The sequence below is a fragment of the Ambystoma mexicanum genome, chromosome 5p, assembly GCF_040938575.1.
Source record: "Ambystoma mexicanum isolate Mex_15411 chromosome 5p, UKY_AmexF1_1, whole genome shotgun sequence".
Taxonomy (NCBI): domain Eukaryota; kingdom Metazoa; phylum Chordata; class Amphibia; order Caudata; family Ambystomatidae; genus Ambystoma; species Ambystoma mexicanum.
This window is the reverse complement of record NC_090930.1, coordinates 1,070,235,081-1,070,258,783: the sequence shown is the minus strand read 5'-3', so window position 1 is coordinate 1,070,258,783 and position 23,703 is coordinate 1,070,235,081. Positions and strand designations below refer to the sequence as shown.

Here is a 23,703-nt window from a genome sequence, read left to right as displayed (position 1 = left end):
CTGCATAATGTGACATTTTAACCCACAATGTTCACGATATGGAGAACCCTCACTGAACCCCTTTTGCTGATTCGGACTACATCGCTAAGCTGAGTCGCTCTTGCATTCTTTTGGCACATTTTTATGCCCCTTCAATTAAACATTTCACCAACTGCCACTGCTGGATGATACATTTGGGTGCCAGCAACCAGGCACTGGTCTTTGTTTCTACACTAGGTGAAAGATTTAAGCTTTGATTAAAAACATATTTACAACTTTCAGCTAGTGGAGTGTGTGCGTTCCCCTGCAGCGACATGATCATCACTGCTAGTGCACATGCGCAGTGTTCCAGGCTGGCCCGGAGTGTAACCCGTCCCGTTCTATGTTGAGGAGCTTGGGGAGGAGGATCTCTGCATGGCTCAAAAGAGGTGCGTGCGAATTTTGTGTTACACCACTGGTTTTGTCATGTTCTACGATATATTTCAGTGTCATTTTGGAGACGCTGACACGTCCTCATGTTTGAGTGTGGGCAAAAGGCTGGGTGCATTTATTTACAAGGTGACCACAATAAATGTAACTGGGAACAGGTCCCACTGACCGCGAGGTGGCGCTGTCCCCACAAGTCTGGAATTAAGGGAGCTGTAACTGAGCTCAATGTTGTGTTTCTAAAATAACGCACGCAAAATGATGCCAAACAGTCCTGTCGCCAATGCCAACAACCCTTCGGGCATTTATGCAGTAACCTATTACATGGGAGCACAACATCGCCTGACGGGAAGAGCCCTCGTCGCGGTAACACTTTTATTTCCAATGCATGCATTAACTCGTTACAGATTAAAAAACACGGATCACCTCGAAGGAGTGTTCAAAACATCTGGTTAATACTAAACCAGTAAGTAAAAGAAGTCAGGGCACTTAAGCACACATCCTGTGGCCAGGACTGACCAAACACAAACCTCTGGGAAACCACAATGAAATCGTTGTTCTGGTAAACCGCTCTAATTGCCCGCGTTCCAGTTGAAATGTGTGTGGTAATCAGAAGCTGCGTGGCTGCGTAGTTAAGTAGTGGTGGGGGATAAGTTTGCCTTCCCAAGTCTCCTAAAGACGTTTTTGTCACCATAATTGCAAATATACATTCTGTTTAATCAGTTTGTTTGAGGCAAATACATGTAGGTTAAGGAATTGTGTGCTCTCCCGAAAAGTGGGAGCTGTTAAGTGTTATTATAGAAAGTTCGTAACACTTTTGGCATGAATTTATTGAAATTCAGAGACCACGTGTGCTCGAAATCAAGATGAAGCTGCGCTAAGGGACGTCATTTCACCAAAACGACAGGGTTAGCGGAAGTTACATCAAATGACCCTTGACCTCTGATAACATCACAGGAAGTTATGTCCTTTGACCCCACTCCAAAGTGACATCACGGGAAGCGACGAAACACAACCGTTTACCCCTTGATAAAACAAGCAGTGGCACCACATAGCATTGTTTCTAAGTACACTATGAGAAATATGGTTAACATATCACTGTAACGTTATATACAAGAACGGATCAACATATGTATTGGCAGAAAAAAACATGCTATAACTGCAACTTGCGAAAAGCAAAATACATCATCCAAAATGGATGCTTATTCGACTCTAGATGCTTTTTGGAGGATTTTGTCTGCATTGTGAACTTGAGGTGTTTAAGAACAGACTAAATCAGGGACTCACCCCTGAAGGGTGCCTGAAATAAACCTTAAATGAGTCTAGCAATTATTGTTTAGAATTCCAGAAAGACAAATTAGTTGTTATTCCTATTCTTTCTTATTTAGGGTCATTACTCAGTGTTACACTTGTGGAACGCCCTGTTTTTTTAAGAAGCCTGTATAAAGCCAGACACTCTAGAAACAAAGAGGCACATGGCAATGGCCAGAGCCCAGGTGCTCCAATTTGTAATAAATAAATAAATAAATAAAGTATTTTCTTTTTTTAGGGGTAGCAAGGGAGACCACAAGGGTAGAAAGGGAGACCTCGGGGCTGCAAGTGTGACCCCCCCCATCCCTCGGGGGCTGCAAGTGTGAACCCCCCCCCCATCATAGGCATTTACAAATGACTAGGAAGGTTTAATGAAAAAAGAACACAAATTATGCTCCACGTGAGGTGATGGTGCTTGCAGTGAAATGGATGATGATGCACTGTAATGAGCAGTGATGGTTTATATCTGCGTGCCAGAATCCTCCAGCTTCTAAGCGCTCCACCTGAGATCGAAGCCTTGCTGAACATTATCATCCTGTGGCAAAGACAAGCCATTGCCCCTGAGCTATCCTCCTATCTAATAGGCTGAGGGCCAAGCGATTAAATCATGTTTTATAGTATTGTTATTATGTTTTGGCTTAAAATGAATCCAGGTTACAACCTTCATTACAAACATTCATATAGATGATAGAGTATACAAAAACCGTCAATAGAAACATTAAACCTAACAAAGCAATTGATTGTACCATGAAGCTAAACAAGATCAAAACTGTCAAACAATCTTTACGCTAATCGAACATTAAAGTGCTATAAAGCGTCATGTGCATTGCTGTGCGCCTCCGCACAGCTGCATTTGTTAACAGCCACTCTTAATGTATTGCCATCAGGTTGCCTCCTCCGCACAGTACTTCAGGAGTACCGCAGCTGGACAGTACTACCCAACCCATAAAGGCTTTGGGAAGTGTAAGTCCTTTGCAATTATCATCCACACAAAACGCAAGCAAATAGCAAATTGTAGGCGACAGGTACACAAGCAAAGCATTCCTCCTTGTCATCTGGAAGTGTACACACACAAATACATTTTTTAACACAAGGAAATGCGATTAAATAAGGCATTTTCCAACGATGACGGGGACGGTCCATGTCCCTCTAACGGATCTACACTATTGAATTATCTGTCTCCTTCTAGGCATCCCCCCAATCCTCCTTATTCCTTCGGCTGCAAAATCCTGGAACCCTTTGCAAATAATAGGGGATTCAGATATTACCCAAGTCAATGCCCCTCCCCAGTATGAGATCCCTGATAATGCTGAAGTACATGGGTGCTCATAATGTGGTCCTCCTGGTGTTTTGGACCAGACTCCCCATGATCCTATGTTGACCAAAGACGGTCGGAGTTGAATTTCATAACATCGGGAAGACCACATAATGAGTATTGTATCACACAAAGGTGGACACCATGCAAATAACTTCGCCAATATCTATTTCTAAGCTTGTTCTATCCCTCGGGAAGAAATAATGTATCCTGCATACCTGTTATCCCTATACACTGATGGTGAGCCACCTATCGAATAGGGAATAGCAAAGTCCACACTACAAATCAGAACATCAGATCCTGCCCTCTGCCCCCCACAAAGGGGTATGAAATGTTACTCCTGAAGCTAACCACTGACCCTCAAACCATGATTAACATTCTTCTTATATACAGACAACGCAAAGGCCCTAGCCTCCCTGATATTGACATACTGCTCATAATCACGCCCCTCATGAAACTAGCCACTAAATGCATCACACTAGGAGATATTAAACTTGGTGTCAATGACATATCCGACCCCAAAGCAACTGCACTATCAACCACCCTTAGTGACATGTGTTTCACCCAACTTATCTCCTCCCCGACCCATGCCAAAGGACGTATCTTGGATTGGATTCTCAAGGCCAACATCCACAACAACATAGTTTCCATCGATCCAGTACGCTGGTCTGATCACCACAACATTCTCATTGCCATTTCCATCATGAAGCTCCAGAAAATCACACCTGCTCCTCTTAGACCCAATCTTGTTTCATATTACTCGCAAGCTGAATCATGAGGACAGACAACCATCCCTTTTCTCCACTCTGAGCTTGCAAGCACAAACCTCCAGCCACTCGGCTCAGGATCCTGCCTGCCAATTTCATGGCTGCCTGCTCCAGGACTTGGACATACATGCTCCTCAAAAATCCCAAAACTCTAAACCTCACAAGACCAATAACTCCTGGTTCTTCGAGGATTTGGTCCAGTTACGCAGAGAAAAAAGATCCCTTGATCCGCTCTGCAAAAAACATCACTCGCCCAAGAACTGCCAGGCCCTCGCCTCTGTGGCCCTCAACTACAAGAAATCAGTTTTCAACTGCAAATCTAATAGTTACAACAGAAGTGCTAATGCCAGCTTCAATAGTAAGGAACTCTTCTCAATCCTCCGGGAATTGTAAACACCTACTCCACCCGTGGTCCATACACAAAGTGACAACGCTTGGTGTACCACTATCCAAGATGCCCTGCCTCACAAAATAGAGACTTTACTTGCTAAAATGAACGCACAAAAACTCTGCTTGTCAGCAAGCTTCAGCTGCCGGACCGGGCTACACCTACCGTTGGGGCACATTTCACTAACATCCCCCCTTTTGCATTTATCCCAGTCACACCTGAGCAAGTAGAATCTACTATCAAACTCTTAAACTATCTAACTGCAAAGGCGACTCTTGTCCAGCTCACATTGTAAAGCTCTGTGCATCTACACTCACGCCTATCATCACAGACTTTGCTAATGCATCATTTGTATCAAGCACGGTTCCTTCCATGATCAAATCTTCCTGGGTCAACCCTTTACTAAAAGAAAACATCATTGGACCCGGCTATCCCCACCAACTACTGCCCCATCACCACGGTCCCTTTCTTACTAAAAATCTTGGACCGTCTAGCCTACGCTCAAGATCAGCAATTCCTAGAAACGAATCAACTAATAGGCAAAAGGCAATCAGGCTTCCTCCCTAAATATAGCACTGAATCAGCCCTTCTGGACTTAAAAATACAAATGGATTCAATTCGGGACTCGGGCAACATAGCAATTCTGCCCCTACTCGGTCTCTCGGCAGAGTTTGATTTGGTTGATCATAATACCCTATGCCAACACCTTAACCAGCACTTCCACTTCTCACCAGAAGCCCCCACGTGGGTCAACTCCTTCCTCAGTGGTAAAACCATGTGAGACTGTTTGTACGGGATGCAGCCGTGGATGCCATCCCAGTCCCTCGAGGAGTACCACAAGGATTCTATCACCTACCCTCTACAATAGCTGTACAAAACTCCTATTTGACCTCCTCGACTCTGGGGGGATCATCTACACCAATTTTGCCGGTGATACGCAGATTCTCGCCCGGCTTTCTGGTAACTATGCCACTGCCACTGTCCAAATTAACACCGTCTATAGCAAATGGACGTGTGAAAAACATTTCCCTAAAACTAAACTAACACTATATTAAAATTACTCAAAACCAGAAGGTCAAAAAAACTGCTCAAAGTATAGTAAGTGATTATTCCAGTGCAGTCAGGAGAGAATTCTGGTCATTTTATAAGACCCTCGCCTGAATGTGTACAGACAAATCTAGTTTCTATCCACTATAAAAACATCCCCCAGAAGACCCAAAGTCTGGAAGGGTGGAGCACACAAAGACCCTGACTTTCTCAATGTATCTCACATTATTCAAAGAACATCACTAGAAATGGTCGACCGGTTTAAGTGACTAACGATTACTTGTGTAACTTCTTCAGGACCTGGGCAAACATTCAGTCATGTATACCTTTACTGGTTTACTGATGTCTCAATGGATACCTCTAAATGTGTGGCTACTTAGCACCCAGAGCTTTCAAAACACAGAGAGACTCAATATTCCAAAAACCGGATGCAGGGCTCAGTAAGCGAGAGAGTGCGATGGGATTATGCAGGGCTCAGGAAGTGAAGGTCTGATGGGACTATGTAAAGAGATGCCATGTAATCACATTAAAGCGACCCCCCTAATCCCTAACCCGTTCTAGCTTCACAAGACCTTTATGCATCCTATGCAAATAACTGTTGGAATCTCCCAGACTCCGAATTGTTGGCAAAGATCTGTGAAATTGGAACACTTGATCCTATTATTGTTTCATGCTTTAAGGTGTAACTTTTGCGTCCATACACGGGATACAATGAAATACATCCTTCCAGTCACTTTACCACAACCAGACTATCAAAACAACGTCCCTGACTGTATCATCCCAACCTTCAAGACCCCTCCTCCCCCTTTCCCCCATTTCGGGTCCATGATTGGAATCAGCTTTGGCACATATAGAGTCAGTAAGTTTTGTTGCTGGGTAACACACGTGAGGTGGTTTTGGATGTTTGTGGTGGGACAGTGGGTTTGACAGCCACAGAAGTTAGCTGCATTTGATCTGATTTCTTTCAGATTCAGCTCCAGTTAATTGCATAGTGCCTAGCAGCAATTTATATGCTACCCGCCCCGCACCCCACCCCCACCCCCGCCTGATGCGAAAAGGTACTAGAAAAAAGGTCTGGGTTGTTCTCTAAATTCACACAATGAAAGCATTGGCATTAATTGCGTGTGCTGATTTTTGGTTTACAGATGGGAGCAATAATATACTGTAGAACTTTCCTTAAAAGTATGAAAGTGTGTTTCCTTCCTGCTATTGATTTGAGCGCTTTTTGTAGCCCCTGATGAATGTTCAGCATTTAGAGCCTAATGAACTAAAACATGACATGTTATGTCGGGCATTGATGCAGACAATTAAGTATGCTTGTATCTTATGCATACATTATTAAATTAAAGGGGGTGTTCAAGTTGTTATTTTTTTATTTAATTGATTTATTTATTGGGTATTTATAATGCACCTATACAGCAAAGTGTACAAGTAACAGCAAAGTGTATAATACAGCAAAGTGTATAAATAGCCTATAATATCATACCATATCATATCATACCATATCATATCATACCATATCATATCAAGGTGCATCAAGACAAGCTAGGGGGAGGAAGGGAAGAAAAAAAAGAAAATAATAAAGTCCCTTCTAAGGCTTGAGGCATTCGGACCATGCAAGTGCAGTAACAAGAAAACAGGGGAGGGAGGAAGGGGAGATGAAGGTTGCGAAGAACTGGGAAGGCAAAACAATAATGTTCCTACTAAGTTGTGAGACAATTCGTATCTTGCAAGTGCAGTAACAGAAATGGGGGAGAGGCTGAGGAGGGGACTTGAAGGTTGGGATGATCAGGGAAAGACAAACAATAATGTTCCTACTAAGTTGTGAGACAATTCGGAGCGTGCAAGTGAAGAAACAGAAAAGAGGGGACAGGGGGAGGAGGGGAGGTTAAGGTTGAGATGAACAGGGAACAACATCGGATAAAGCAGGAAAGACATAAAATAACATTCCTACTAGACCGTGAGACAATTCGAAGTGTGCATGTGCAGAAACAGAAATTAGGGGATAGGGGGAGGAGGAGTGCAGGACATGGAGGAAGGCGAAGACGGGAGGCAGAAGAAGGGAACAATATGTGCGTGCATGTGAACAGGTTCACTTGCACTTAGAGGAGAGGGTGGACAAGGAAGTGCTTGAGGAGAAAGTGAGAGGGAGCTGGTGACAAAAAAATAACCCAGATTTGATTTTCCTAGAGGAGGAAACAAAGCCTAAATTTCAAACACACCACAAATGCAAAAACACCCAGATTTGACTTTCCCAGAGAAGCTCAGTCTTTCTGTCCAAGTCAACCCTCTCCCATCATTCCCACCCCCTCGACTTACTTGCCCTGGCCCCAATGCAGCACCATTCATGTCTGCGCTTCGGTATGCAACATGTTGTGCATCAGGCTTCCAACATCACAGTCTACTGACCACGAACAACGCAGATTCATGGCATGACCAGGTGTAGTGTGGGTTCCTCTCATATGGCATATGATCCAATTAGCATCCTTAATTGAATGTTGGCAGCAGTCAAGTCAATCAAGAGGCATGAGTTATGTGCACTAATCTCTGGTAGTGCTTGTGATTCCTGACTCCACAAGGCTACTGTGTGCCCAGAACTCACTCTTCCCTTCCATCCAGCCTCTGCCTCTCTCTTCCAGGTTACCCACCGCCTCACCCCTCCGCAGCCAGCAGGTGGTGCAGTTGCCTGCTCATCTCCCCCACTCTGTTTCTTCGGGTGTGCTGTCCAGGGCCACCACTGCCATTTTCACAGCCTCCGCCCCGCAGCTCTCATTGTGGCTTACCTCTGTGCATCTGTTGGCATGCAATGATGCGCAGCTAGGAAGCCACTGACTACATAATCTTGCCGTTTTGTTTATTTGGCCATTCAGCCAAGCAAATGACTGGTGCTAAAAGCTTTAGCCTCCCAGGATCTAAGTGTTGCCAGGGATTAGGTGCCAAGGTGACCCATGGGGCACTGGTCTTTATATATTTTGCGTTCAGGGCCAGAGACTAGAAGGTCCTACTACAAAGGGACTCTAAGATCTCAAACCCAAAGTCCCAATGTGCTTGCATAAAAAGAAGCAAGCAATAGGCGCTTCCAAGCAATGTTTCCACGTTTCAGAATGTCCCATAACTGCATCCCCGTCATACCGACTTGTTTTTACTTAACAAACATGTTTTTGAGTTGTGTCTTTTATCCTATTGCAGCTTTCAAACCTGCACCCTGGCAGTGTATACTTAACTTATTTTTTATTTTATGTATTATTGTGTTACAGTTGTTAAATACACTTTTCACATAATTACATAATATCTATACAAAATTCTAAAAAAACAAAATAAAACAAGAATAATTAAGCAACCTGATAATCAAATTACTTACTTAAAACATATAATACATACTAAAAGGAAATGAAATAAAATACAATTCATTCGATGCTAAAACACACCTGTTCCCATTGTACAAAGAACTAATTCAGTCAAATCAAATTGAAATACCCAATCGCCTCTCAAACACTAGCCAAACTTAATTTTGGCTTCGGGTTATTCAAGCAACGGAAACCTGGGCAACCATTAAGAGGTGCTGGATGGTTGCTGTAGTACATTATTTTAAGTGAAAGCATTTTCTGGGGGGAATCTGAAGATGAACCAGCTTTCTGAGTGAGAATAGGGCTGCTGGTGGGTGTCAAAGAAAACCATGTCTACGCGTCACCCATCTGACAGGCGCTCTCCTCATCACAGCTGTAGTAATACATAAACTATCTGATTTGGTGAACTACTCACCTGTGCACAGCGCCTGTTCTCAGGTGCACTTTGTCTGTCACCATTGCAAGGACGTGCTCCCACTGATTGACGGATTTGCGGGGAATCAATAAACGTATGGCAGGATTCAAAATGTCTCCATTTGCAATCACGCTGAGGAAAAGAAAAGGGACAGGGTTAGGGAAGATATACAGATAATCAAATTGACAACAATCGTTGTGTCCTTTGATATCTTTGCTGAACTCATGAAAGAACCTCTGTTTACTCACAATATGGTGCATGGTTCCTGGATAGGTTTCCGGAAGCGCGCAGAGACATTGATTCTGCTGTGGCTTACTGGCTTCACCTGAGAGAAGAGGTCAGAGAAGTTATGTGAACGTCTGCATGTTTCAGATACCAATCCGCAATCAACATTTTCCAAACAGTTCTGTATTTTTAAACTAATCACAAATGTACATTAATGTCCACCATGGATCTCCCTATTTAGGCTATTTGCCGCAATTTACCAACTTTTTATAATTTGGTGATGTCAAAATTCATATCCCTTCCTAACGCCTGTCCAGGATATAGAAAGCCACCGATCATGCTTCATCATTGCTTCTGACTCCCGAAATGAGAGTGTTCACAACTGAGTGAAAGCAAAGAAGTGTAGGCGGGTTGACCATAATTGTAACCACTGAGGAGTGGAACCTTAATCCACATCATTATCCATTCAGTTTGGGTCTATTTGACCTAAAACATTTGACCTAATCACATTTGATCGAATTTATTTGACCTTTTCTCCGGTCTAAAATGCGATGGGAGACCCCTGCCACTTCCCCCACTTCATGGGAGACCCCTGCCACTTCACAACCTAATCTTTACCCTTACCCACCATATATATATATATATATATATATATAATTAAATTTGACCAAAAAGAGGTCAAAACAATTTGATCAAATGTTTTAGGTCATATGTTTTAGGTCAATAATGCTAATACCATCCATTCAGGAGTAGGATTAAAAGACCGCTAGCAACACACAAGCCCATCATACAATATGCGATCCAATAAGCAGAGTAAAACCATAATAATAAGCAATTGGAGAAAAGAAGACACAAATGGAAATGTAAAAAGAAAACGTATCCGAGTGTCACATTATTTTTTTAAACTACATTAAACTTAGACAAGAATACTGAAAAGATTACAGTCAAAATTAAGACAAATGAGGCAAATTGGTATTCGAATCGCAGCCAAATTTAGTTTAAGATATTATCCTGACATGTCAGCGGCTTAAAAAAACATCAGCAAAAGTCTAAATCATGAAGAATATTTGTGAGGATTGAAACCAACGTTTCTCTCATTTTAAGAAACACATTTTGTGGACTGGACACACTTAACTTCAGCTTCATGAAATAAAGACACTCATTACCACTCAAACTCTACCACTACTAGCTGGATGACCAGTACATCATATGTACAGAAAGATACACGTTAGTGAAGTTTAATAGTGAGCACTGCATTATTTAAGATACAGCGAACTCCTATATTAGAGGCTGTGCTTCGAGCTACTCTGTGTGTGTACAGAAATGAGTAACAAAACAAACAAAAAAGTTGAAGATAAACAAGTGGAAGACGCAAGAACAAATGATCTAAAAGACTGAGGGGCAATGAGCCGAAGCATTTCTACACCATGGAAGTAATAACTTAAATATAATAAGAAAGAAACTCCATATGTATCATTAGGCCTACAACCAAGCGGCAAATGCATAAGAATTACTAACCAAGGGGGGCGCTCGCGACCAGGATGGCTGTGACCCTCTGAGCTCTGTTTGGGAATCCCAGGAGGGAGGAACCCAGTCTCGCCGTTGCAGCACAGTTGGAGCTGTTGAATTGCCGGCTGGCTGCAGTATGAGACCGTGACCCCAGTGTACTACTTTTTTAGGTCATCAGACCCCGTTAAACAGAACCCAATAGTTGGAAGGGTGGCGCGCCGCACCGTGGGATCTGAGCCTGCAGCGGTGACGAGCAGGTGCTGGCATGAACACACATCAGAGCCATCCGGTGTGCGGACAGGCTGCAGAGATGACCCAGGCTTGTTTGGCAGCAGGAGGAAGCGTGCTACAAGCCCGTTTTAAACAGGATCACTGTCAATGGAGTCGTGAGCTCTGGGAGGGAAGAGGAATCGGAGGCAGACCCCCTGGTGAGGCTGTTGAGTGTGCGGGAGACGCTGGGGCGCGCTGCCTGCTTGCTGCAGTGTGAAGGTCCAGTGGAGGTGTTTAAGCCCTTGGCCCTACATTGGGCTCCACGGAGAGAGCAGGGGAGTAAGGAGTGATGCTGACACGTGGCAAACCTGGTAATAAAGGCAGGAATTCCAGTTTTTAAAATGCATTTATTTATTTATTTTTATTTTTATTTCCTACATTTACCATTTGAATGAGAGTGCTCTGAGGCACTTAGGAGTCGCCACACCATAACAAGAGGTCAGTTGTTTTTTTATTGAGCAGACCCAGTTGATGCTTTGACATCATAGTGCCAGTTAAACTGTGTTGGAGGATGCTCGCTGGGGGAGCGCACCTGGCTGGAGCTGGTGTGCCGCATGCAGACTAGAGAAGGCGCTCTGGTGAATCCCTGGTGCTGGTAAAGCTCATGTTTACTATTGCACCTGGGCTCAGCTGTGAGGCTTGAACAGTGGGGGGGGGGAGACTTTGGAGCTTTGTGGTGCACGTTTGGAGGACTATTTGGATTGCTTGCTGACAGCTGCTGGCTGAGTGTCAGTGGGCGCCAACTTGATGGCCAAGGGTAACAAGAAGCAAAGGTGTTTGCAATTCACGTACAAGGAGGGTCTGGTCGCAGGCACTGACAAGAGATCAGCGCCAGAGTTGAGCATGGATCAGGAGACACAGATGGGCCTCAGTGCCGCAGATCTGAGTGTTGGGGCAGACCATTCTGAAATGAAGAACGGGTTTTCTTACATGAATACCAAATTAGACGGTAAGGCAGATCAGGTGGACTGCATGCCGGAGCACATTGATAAGGAGAGTGGGCACATTTTGGAGGCTGAGTACAGAGTGGGGATCCTGTAGGATACCAGTGCAGAGACAACACAGGTGATGCAAGCTCTGCAACAGGAGGTGAAAGCAATCAAAGATAAGAACGAGGATTTGGAGGCAAGGTCCCGCAGAAACAACATTTGGGTGGTAGGGATCCCTGAATCTGTGCCCCCATGGGACAAGGAGTCATTTATGGAAAACGTTATCAGGGATGTGATGACAGGCCCCCCTTCCTAGTTTTTGGTGGAGCGTACCGACATCTTCGCAGGTGCCTAGGCCAGGACAAAACCTGCACCCTCTGATAGCGAGGTGCCTGAACTATCGACACTGCGATACGATCCTGCGGAGAGACCGTGATCTTGGGGATCTTAATTATAAAAGGGACAGGGCGTCATTCTATCCAGATTGTACCCTTATGGTTCAGAGGGCTCACCTATCCTTTGCGGTGGCTAAGTGCTTCATACAATATTCTATGCTTTACCTGTCCAAACTGAGACTGATCCACGATAACAAAACATACTTTTTTACAGCCCCGGTGGAGATACAGGACTTCCTTGAGACGTTGCCTAACGGGTGACGTATTGGATATTGCCTTGGATCTGCCGGGCTCCTGCTTTAGGGGAGTGCTGTGATGTTATTATGTTGTGGGTCCTGGTGAACATACCCCACCTGGTTTGAGTTTTTTGGGTGCTACCTAATGAATGAACATTTTCAAAAAACGATTGAGCCCTGTTCACCCAAGTGCTTGGTTACTGATTTATACCAATGTGTACATATTTGCGAAAAGAAAAGATCACAGCCAATGGTGCAGTCATTTCTGAAGGGAAGTGGATTGAGGTTTGGGGTGCTTGCAGTGGATGTCCCTGCGGTCACAGTGATCTTTCAAAAGATCACCATAACCGCAGAGGCATCCACTACAAGCCCAACCGGGCTCACAGCTTTTTCTAACTCGCAAACTATCGATTAGCAAACCACATTGGGCGTTAGCTTGGACATCAGTCCACTTTTCCAAATTGGGACCATATTGGTAATCTGACCATACCGAGGCATGAACAGGACAATGCACCCCAGACCTTTATCCACTACCCTTCAGAAATGACTGCACCATCACCCCACACAGTTTGAGAAAGACCCCTGAGGAGCGAAACACACGTTGGCTGACTTCTTGTAATAAATATAGCACCAACAAATTGACTATAATATTTTCTTTTTGCAAATACGGACATATTGGAATGAATCCGTTTTAAATTCACAATAAAGTAAAAACAAAAAAAAGAATAAATCAGTAACCCAGAGCTCAGATGAACAGGGCTCAATCTCCTTTTTGCAAAATACGATTTAGAGAAAGAAGAGAACTTTCTCACTGGAACCCCATCACGAGCAGTAGGTTACCAAGGTCCAAGATCAAGCGCAGTGAGCTACCCTTTCTAGTGCCCAACAACTACTAATGATGGAACATACTGTGGTTAGCCGTGGGGGGGTAGATTTGTGGGGCTTTGCTAGGGCCAGGTTTGATAATGTAATGGTACCGTACAGTTGCTAGCTTTTTGGATGGATGGCCTGCCCCTTCTAGGAGTGGTTGCAGTGCTGGGTTAAGGGTTGCTGAGTCCGACGTTCCTGGGTGCTAACCCGAGTTGGTGAGTAGGGATGGTGGGATGGGGTCTGTTTGCTGAAGGTTGGAGTTGGGCAGTGGGGAGAGGGGATGGGCTAGGGCATGGTTGGTTGTGGATTGGCTGTGGGGGTGGGGGAAAGTGAAGGGTTTTTGGTGGTTCACTGGAGTTTTTGGAAAAGAGTTCACATTGCAGTATGCTGAGGGAGGACGTAAGAGTGTATTTTTGAAGGAAGACGTGTTTAGGGAGATCATGGCTTTTAGGATGGCATGGCGGCTGGATCAGTAACACAAGATTCCTGCAAGCTCCTTAGTTGGAATGTGCAGGGCCTAAATAACCACACCAAAATGCATAGGGTGGTGGCTTATGGGGAGCGTCACAATGCCAAAATACTTTTGCTTCAAGAAACTCATTTGATGGGGAACATGAATAAGGTGTTTGCAAGATCTTGGGGGGACTCCTGGTTCTATACTTCTTTTTCCACATATTCCAGAGGAGTTATGACAATTATTAATAAATCACTGTGTTTTCTCCCTTTGAAGTCGGAGTGTGACCCTGAAGGTCGGTGCGTGATTGTTTCACGTGCCGTAGGGTTACTTTCATAAATGTGTATGGGCCAAATGTGGACGACCCTGGGTTTTATGACGCCCTTTGGACCAAGTGTTTGGAGAATTTGCTTACTGAGTTAATTGTGGCAGGTGACTTCAATACAATGATGCAAGCAGAGCTTTGTAGAGGAGGAGCCAAATACCTCTACTGGAAGTTCTGCCCCTAGAGAATCTGATGACAAAGTAGTGAAGTGAGCAACATTTCAGGAGCGAAATGAAGATTGCACGTGTGGGGAAGCACTGAAGAAAATGCAAAACCATTTTATAATCATACAGACACAGTAACGCAAGTAGACAAAGGAATCATAAGGCAGGCTATGTAGTGAATATACTGCAGGCGATGCACCAATGTATATATTTAGGAATGTATACACTCTGGATGTTCCACAACACATTTTAGCTGACCTGGACTTGGAATGAAAGGGATGGAAGTGTGGCACAGCAGAATAAGAATAGCTGAGGCGAAGGAAGATTCAAGAAAGGCTTGCCTGGCCCAGTGTCAAGAGTTGGGGCCGTCGAGAGCTTTGCCATGTACTGGAGAAGATACAATATCGTGAGAAGCAAGCTGAGTTCCTGTTTGAGGTGGAATGAAAGTCACTGAGGGTGCCAAGATTGCTTCATTTAACAGTATTAAAACACAACGAAAAGCTCAAAAACGTGGTCTCCAGTCACATGGTCAGATGAAAATAGACTTTGGGCGAGCTACACCGAAACCAGAAGATAAGGCCATGCCAAACTCCCTTTTATTTTAAGGCATAGTGAGCCTCATAGTGAGCCTCTGCAAGGCCAAGTTCAAAAGAGCTAATTGAATGGCAGACTGCAGGAGTGATGATGGATGTTGGGCTTATTGGGTGGGGAGGCATGACCAGTCCACCCACCAGCACCTGGGGTACTAGCTTGCGTACTGCTAGCAAGTGGAATATTCCAGAAGGTAAAAGTGTGCCAACCAATTATAGAGGGCCAGGCATTAAGAAGCCCTATAGTTTGAGAAGTCAATAGTATGTCATGTATTAGTCTGACACGGAAGATGACTTGCACTTGGGGTGGGTTTAACTGTCCACCTCACCTTAAAGGCCCAATCACGTCCCTGTATCCCATCAAAAGTATATGTAGATGTTCCCCGTTGACCAACCACAATCCCTAGTAGGTTTTCTTATTTGCCATGTAGTATGACTTCACTTATGATGAATTTTTAGTATAAAAGAATGTTTTTTATGATATGTTTTTGAGAAAAAATAACTCATTGAACGAGCTGTGCAGCGTTCGTTAATGTCTGTTGTACTCCCTGTTTTAAAGACTTGTTATTAAAACAGCTTTGACTTTTGCCAACTTCCTGAGTCGATCTGATTATGAGTAAGATCTGCATCCCCATCCATCTCAGATACTGTTATCTCATCTTAAAGGACCCGGTTCCCCGGGGTCACTTGGTAGCAGAGTGATGATGGTTATTGAAAGACCCATCAACCCAATAGGCTTTTACAGATTGCAGAACATCAGACGTCCTCTGCCATTTAGCTGGAGGATCGTGGGGCTTCCAGTGGAGTGCGGCCGATATAGAAAACTTGCAAGTAAAGAAGATACAGATGAGACGGTTCTCTCTTTCACAAAATCCCTCCTGGTTTCCACAAGCGCTGAGCAGACCGAAAGCAAAGGTGGCCGTTTGGAGGAGGGGACAATCCCGAGTGTCAGCAACTGAAAGGCGAATGGTGAGTGGATTGAGGAGACTGGCAAATAATGTGGGAACAGGGGATTGTGGCAATAGTAAAGAGTAACGGGGGTGATTAAGTAAATGATATAAGACTAGGAGCGTCTAGACGGGGGGCGTCTAGATAAGCCCAGAGTCCTATGCTCAAGGAGCGTCTAGACAGAGTTATTCCAAAACCCAAAGTGGGTAATTAGGCGGCACACGAACAAGGTCTGTGAGAGGGAATAACTCAAACTCCAATCGGAGTAGTTTAGGGGCAAGATGTAGCAGCGAAAAGCACAGAGGAAGTACATGTCTGAGTCGACTAGTTTGTTTGTTTTTGTATTTTATGTATTAAAGAAAAGTGAAGTGTTGAAAAGTGACATGGATAGGTTGTGTTGAGTAGAGATCAAAAATGTGTATTTATCTGTTTAGTCATTGTCGGCGCTGACTGAAAAAGGTAGATTGGAGTAAGTTGTGAAGTAGAGGCTTTGAGCGGCGACTGCTGGTGCACGCTCATATTTGTTATTTTTCTTAAACTTATTTTGTGTAAATCAACGGTAAGTATCGACAGTCAATTTAGCCTTGTCACAATGGGGGATGTTGCTCCACTGATGCATCTTTGCAAGCAACTGCCAAAACATGCACACACGCTTAAAAAGTATAGTGTGGAATGGGTTAAGGGTACAGCAGACAAAATGTTCATGCCATGGCCACAAGGGGGATCACTTTCAAAAGCAGTTTTGCAACACATGACCACATGCTTGCACGCTGCGTATATAGGGAAGAAATTGGAGAAAAGGTTAGTTGGTTTAAAGCTTTGGAAGATGTACCAGGAGGAAAGAGAAGAGTTGCCTCCTGAGGACTCTATGCTTAATCAATGCAGGGAGGAAGGTGTTGAGCCTTCTGCTCCCCCTACCGTGCCTGAAGTAAATGGCGATAGCACAAAAGATGAAGGATTGTATCCATTAAGGGAATTAAAAGTGGTGACAGGATATAGTAATCCGATACATGAACCACCTGCTTATAGCAGTGATGAGAGCCCAGAAATAGAAAGGGCTAAAGGAAAGGAGGAGACCTTTAAGGTCAAGAAAAAGAGGAGCAGAGCGAACGATCAAATGTATCTTTAGATATAGAACAGGAAATTAAGAGATTCAAAGGGGAAAGGTATAAAGCTGACAAGATTACGCTCGTAAAGAATTAATGGATGGGTGGACAGATATTGCTCAAGCTTGAAAGGAAAAGCATTGAGGAAGTAAGGCAAAGGGAAGATCAAGACGAACAAGGTAGAAAAGACAGGGAATGAGAGAAATGATTGAAAGAGGATGAGCATAAAAGGAAGAGTAGATAAAGGCGAGAACAAATGTATCAGGAGGAGCAACTAAGGAAGGAAGAAAGGGCAGAAGAACAAAGAAAGTATGACAACAGACAGAGGGCAATCGAAGAACGAGATAGACTAGAAAAGTCGAGAGAAGAGGTAGAAGAACAGAAATTATGAGATAAAAGAATGCAAAGCCAAAGAGACGAAGAAGTACGTAGAGCAAACGAAAGGAGGGAACAGAAAAGACAGGAAGAGGACAGAGTTAGATGGGAAGCGAAGAAACAAAGGGAATTAGATGAAGAAATGGAGCAAACAAGGAGACAGATCGCATTCAGAAAGAACTGCTGGAACCGAGTCCAGTAGAATCATGGGGCGACATAGAGGAGTTTCTCCCATCGCAAGGAGCAATGCCAGGACCATCTAGGGTAAACCTAGATGAGAATTTCGAGATAGGAAGCATCGGAGATAGAATCGATAAAGCTTATCAGAAGATGAGGACAAAAAGTGAATCGAGAAGCAAGGGAAACGTAGATTGATCTATAGTTGCCCAGTCACGAAGCAAAGAAGGAAGCCTGTTTATTATCAAGCAAAGAGCCTTGTCTTTGGGTAGGCTGACTTTAAACAGAGATGAGAAAGATGAAAGCCACACAAGTTGGGTACTAGATATGTTAGACGAAGACAGGGAAACCTTCCATGAGGAAGAGGGAGAAAGTGCATGTAGCCACAAAGGATGCCTGTAGATGGACAAGGAAGTGAGATGGTTGGATTAAGACCAACCTAAAGATAGGACGCCAGACCCCATGGCATACCCATAGCGTCCGAAAGGACGATCGCATAGTGAGGGAGGGAATCTCCACCATATGTGAACAGGTTGGGGTCATTGCCAGGTAGAAGGCAATCAGGAACCTTTGTCCCCACTATGAGTAGGCAGATGATGGGAGCCGATTGCGGATTTGGTTTTATGCAATTTCCCTTATTAGAGAAAGAGGAGTCAGACCACAGTATATCCCTTAGCCCCAGATGGACAAGGATAATTTAAGATGCACACTCCCTAGTTTAACAGCGGGTGCGGGAAAAGGAATTCATGAGCTACAAAAGATGACAGGAGGAGATACATTAGCTATACGGGACATTAAGGGGAAAGGGCTAATTACATTTGGACGAGAGCAGGTTACTCGAGTGTCACAGCACAGAACACAGCACATGAGGGAGCGCCATTTAATAATTGTAGGGCGGCTATTCAGAAAGCGCTCAGAGTACAGTATCCTGATACGTCAGATATGGGTGCAATTATGGCATGTAAGATGAAGGATGATGAGGATCCACTTGCTTATATTCAACATTTTCAGGAACGATGGACCTTGGAAATTCGAGAGCCTTGTGGGAAATCAGTGCCAGTGTTTTATCACATTTTGTGTCACGGATTACCAGAACACGTACAGAGACAGCTCAAGAAACTAGTGGGAATGGAAGCGAAGCCATGGGCAGAAATACAGTTGACAATCACGCATTATTGCCAATTGCTGCAAGAGAAAAATAAGAAGAAGGAGGATGCTAGGAAGCTTGAGGAGGCTAGGTTAGCTCAGAAGAAATTGTTGAAGTACACCATAGAAGGTGCGGTACTGACAAGCGAGAAGGGTTGGGAATGCAGCAAGCAATGGGTATGCCACAGGTGAATAATCAACGCCAAACATATCAAGGAGGCAATGGGCCCATGCCAAGAGGCAGAGGAATGGGTTTCAGAGGTGGTTTCCAGAATAATCAGGGTGGCTTTCAGAATAACCAAGGGGGTTTCAGAATATACAGAATGATAATCAAAATATGCAAGGAGGGCAAATTAGAAGACTCCCTCCTGTCTGTTGGACATGTGGTGGACAGGGCACATTCCACGAACATGTGGAAGCCAAGGGTATGTTCAGAATGGACAATTTTCAAGAGCTTATCCTCCAGCATACAGCTCACAAAATACAGACGGGGTTGCCCAAGATCAGACAGTGTATCAAGCACAAGCGCCTCAAATGCAACAGGCTTTGCAACCACAGCAAGCACCATTGAATCCGCCACAAGGGCAGTCACAGCACGCCCCCATGCAGATACAGCAAAGTGCAAATACGGGACAGTTATTGAATCCTAGAGTAGGGAGTGTCACTAATGCGGGAGGAAGTCCTTTTACAGGCACGGGAATAAGCATGTATCCACATTAGGATAGCTCACAGGGAGACTTGATGTGTTCAGTACTATCAGTGAGACCAAATCCTCAAGAGGAAACAAGGGACGATGTTACCATAGGAGGCAAATGTTTTTCTTTTTTAGTAGACACTGGGGCAACTCGCTCATGTATACGAGAGGGAACATTTTCATTATCGGGAAATGCCATGAATGCTCAGGGCTTCTCTGGAGCTACAAGTAGTGTTCCTTTTACTGATGAATTGCCAGTCTCTATAGGAGAATGTGATATCGCTGTACCTTTATTGTATTCAAGGCAGACACCAGTTAATATTCTGGGTTGAGACTTAATGACGAAGCTAAATATGACTATTTCTTTTACTGATGAAGGCATAGTGTGTTCCATGGCAGGGATACATTAATTAAATGTGTGCAAATGTATTATGGCATTTACAGGGCAGATAGCTCTGTGAGGAATGCCATTAGAGCCAGAAGTCTTCCTTTATGGGGTACGCATTTTGTTAACGTGGCTACCCAGCTTAGTGGGAAGGATTATGAGGATACCTGATGAATTTTTGTTCAGGCCCCAGATACCCATGGACGAAGCAGGGGGGCAGATTTTTCCCTTACAACTGCAGGCAGCCATAGTACGAGGGGAGTTGGCCATGCTTGCAGTATTCGATGACGAGAGCAGGCCATGGATAACGGTAATTGCAATTGAGGAACGGTACAGATTAACTGATGTCACAGACGAAGATATGTTTAAAGATGATCCGTCAGACTATGAATTAATATTCAAGATGAGTATTACATATTGCATCAGAATAGAAAGATGGGAAATCCCACAGTGAATGGTGATGGTGCGGCAATGTTGCACATGTTTTGATGAAGACATGGAAAAAGTGCCAACCTCTTTATGGACTACAGGCTCTTATGATGTAGGCCTATTGAGGGGGGTGGATGAAGTTAAGATTAAACTGAAACCAGGAGCAATTTTACCTCAAGCAAGGCAGTACCCAATATCTCGAGAGGCGGATGGGGGTATTTTTAAGGCTATATCAGCTATGATGGAACAGGGCATCTTGGTGACGTCAGAGTCACAGTGTAATACTGCTGTGTACCCTGTGGAAAAATCAAAAGGGGGTAATGGCGTTTAATTCAGAACGCGAGACCAATTAACCAAATTGTAGAGGCAGAGTTTCCTTTAGTTCTGAATCCTGCAACTATCTTATGTAGTATTCCGACAGTGAAACAATATTTCGCGGTGATTGACGTGAAAAATGTGTTTTTCTCAAACCTGTTGCATAAGGATTCTCAAGACCTCACATCATTTACATTTCATCAGACTAAGTTGAAAAGCACACGTTTGCCTCAAGGGTACTGTGAGTCTCCACCGATCTTTAATAGGGTCCTGCAAATGGACCTAAGCAATATTGATTTGCCAACTGTTGTGCTGCAGTACGTAGATGATATTTTAGTTTGTAGCACGACAGAAGATGAGTGCAGACAAGACTAGTTTCGGCCTATGCCTATTTTAGCAGACAAGGGATACAAAGTAGACAAAGAGAAATTGCAATATTGTCAGGAGGAGGAGTTGTACATGGGCCAGTTAATCTCGCACAAGGGAAAGATAGTTACACCTGAAAGAGCTGAGGAGATTATGAAAACAACATAACCGCACACGATAAAGCAAATGCAGCAATTTCTGGGATTGTGTAACTATGTTAGAGCATGGGTATTTAATTATAGTTCATACACGAGACCCCTTTTGCAGGCTCTGAAGAAAGCCCAAGTGAACAATTAGAAAACAGAATGGACTGAGTAAATGGAGGAAGGGTATGAGGAGTTGAAGAAAGCAATCTGTACAGCTCCAGTTTTAGGAATTCCCAATTATTCTGAGGAGTTCTACCTGTTCTCGCTCACAAATGGAACAGTTATGACAGCAGTGCTTACACAGAGGACCTCACTTGGGTATAAACCTTTGGCATATTATAGCGGGATTCTAGATCCAGTTATGAGAGGACACTTTCCTTGCAAACAATCACTGGCAGCTGCCACGTTCACTATTGAGAAGTCTACAAGTATCGTGATGGGGTGTGCCATGACTTTATTTGTTTGAGCATGCTTTGTTTGCTGTTTTAGAGAAACCTAAGGGCACAGTGACATCTCAGAGGGCTTCTGCATATGAGGAAGTTATATTGAATCCAGCAATTAAAATAGTCAGGTGTAAAATAGTGAACCCTGCCACATTTGTAGCTGACCCTATGACAGAGGATGGGCAAGCGCATGATTGCTCTAAATATGAGGAGTTTTATGATGAAATCCCAAGAGTAAAGGAGAATGCTTTAACAGGGGGGGCAGGTTCTCTTTATTGACGAGTCTTCAAAAATATATCAAACTGATGAGGAAAGGCGTTCAGGATCAGCTGTGGTAAAACACAGAGCTAATGGAGAATTCGAAGTGGTGGCAAGCATAAGGCTGCCATCTCATTTTTTGGCACAAGCAGCAGAAATGGTGGCGCTTATTATCGTGCTTGAGAAATATGAAGGGAAGGAAGTGACGGTGGACAGTGACTACGCCTATGTGACGTCAACTGTACGAGCAGGCCTAGCATGTTGGAAAAGGAAGGACTACCCCTGAGCAGATGGCACTCCAGTGCAACATGCTGCATTATTGGACAGACTCATTAAGGCACTACAGCTCCCAGCAGTCATTGCAATAGTTAAATGCACAGCACATACTAAGAGAACTAATTTAATCTCACGCGGAAACAAAGCCATGGACGAAGAAGCCAAAAGGGTTCCAACTTCTTAAGGCATCTCGAGTTTTGATACTCCTTATATAAGAAAGGGGGAAATTATGGCTGTAATAATGTAAGAAGGTTTTAATCATTTGCCGAAAACACAGTATATGGAAATTCAAGGCAGTGATCCTCAAGAAGAGCAAGAACTATGGAAACAAAGGGTGTGCTCCTTATCCCCTTCCGAAGCATTATGGCGGCAAGATAGCACTGGGAGGCCAGTAATGCCAGTAGCATTATTAAGGGTAACGTTAGAACACTTTCACTACCCTGCGCATGTAACTAGGGAAAGCCTTGCAAAAGCTATTGCAGAGGACTGGTTTGTACTGAACCTGTTAGAACACGTTGCTTTTTATATAGTAAATTGCATTGTGTGTCAAATGTTTACTGCTGGGCACACATTGCAAACAATTAGAGGAGTAATTCCTCGACTCAATGGTCCATTTCAGCATTTACATATCGATTATGTTGACATGCTGCAAGTATGTAGTAGATACAGGTATATGATAGTGGTAGTGTGTGTCCCTTTTCGAGATGGATCTAAGCAGGTCCAGGCACCATGATGCCACTTGCCCTGTGAAGTTTTTAGTCCGAGAAGTCTTTCCTAGATGGGGAGTATGTGAAGTGATGAGAACCGACAATGGGCCCCATTTTGTTAACAAAGTATTTGAACACATAAGTCTATTGCTTAGTATTAACCATACATTTTCTTCTGCTTTTCACCTGCAACCAAACGGGATATGTGAGAGACTCAACTGTCTTCTCAAAGAGAGAATTGCTAAATTGAAATGGTCACTGAAGAAGGGATGGCTGTACTGCCTGCCCCTTGAATTGTATACATTAAGAAATCAGCCTGGGTCGGACCACCACCTCCCACCCCACAGTTAGTAACAGGGAGGCGGATGAGAACGCCTCTGACTCCTCCATCGAGGATTGGGAGTGATGCCCAGAAGACAGCAGAATTGTTACAAAATGAGCTACGTGCGTATTTAACATGTATGACCACTAGTATCTCTGTAATTTCAGAGCAACTCAAGCAAAAGGGGTGTCAGTCTCAGGAGACAGATGAAGACCATTCAGCAACCGGATACAAAGAATTACCTGTACGAAGACTTTTTATTGGAAACCCTCTGCTAATCCGCAACTTCACTTGGAAGTGGCATGTGCCCCGATTTAGTGGTCCGTTTATTGTGGAGAATATTACTCCATCTGCAGCAAAAGTCCAAGAACGACGTGCATGGATTCACCTCGGTGAAATCAAACCGTATACTGGTGAGACTGGAACACCCCCACCCGATTCGGAAGCAAGTCTAGAAGAAGCAGTTCAGCACGTGCAGACTTGATTGATGACGAGGAAGAAAGATGCTAAGATTGATTGAATGGATGCAGGATTGCATTTGGACTGTGGCTTTTCCCGGACACTCTTTATAGATATTTTAGCAGGAGTACAAAATGTAACGGTTCTTAAGCCACAGGAATCTTTTGAAAAAGCAGACTTTAGAAAGTA

The 23,703-nt window shown here is 43.9% G+C and overlaps 1 protein-coding gene across 1 annotated transcript in view; it reads right to left on the bottom strand.

The window, feature by feature from the left end:
- DCDC2 (doublecortin domain containing 2) overlaps positions 1-23,703 on the bottom strand; it is a 770,556-nt gene that overhangs the window by 412,991 nt on the left and 333,862 nt on the right. Inside the window, exons 3-4 of the mRNA XM_069613571.1 lie at positions 9,244-9,320; positions 8,996-9,127 (exon numbers count right to left, since the gene is read on the bottom strand). Coding sequence (XP_069469672.1) covers positions 8,996-9,127; positions 9,244-9,320 — 209 coding nt within the window. The remainder of the gene's footprint in view (positions 1-8,995; positions 9,128-9,243; positions 9,321-23,703) is intronic.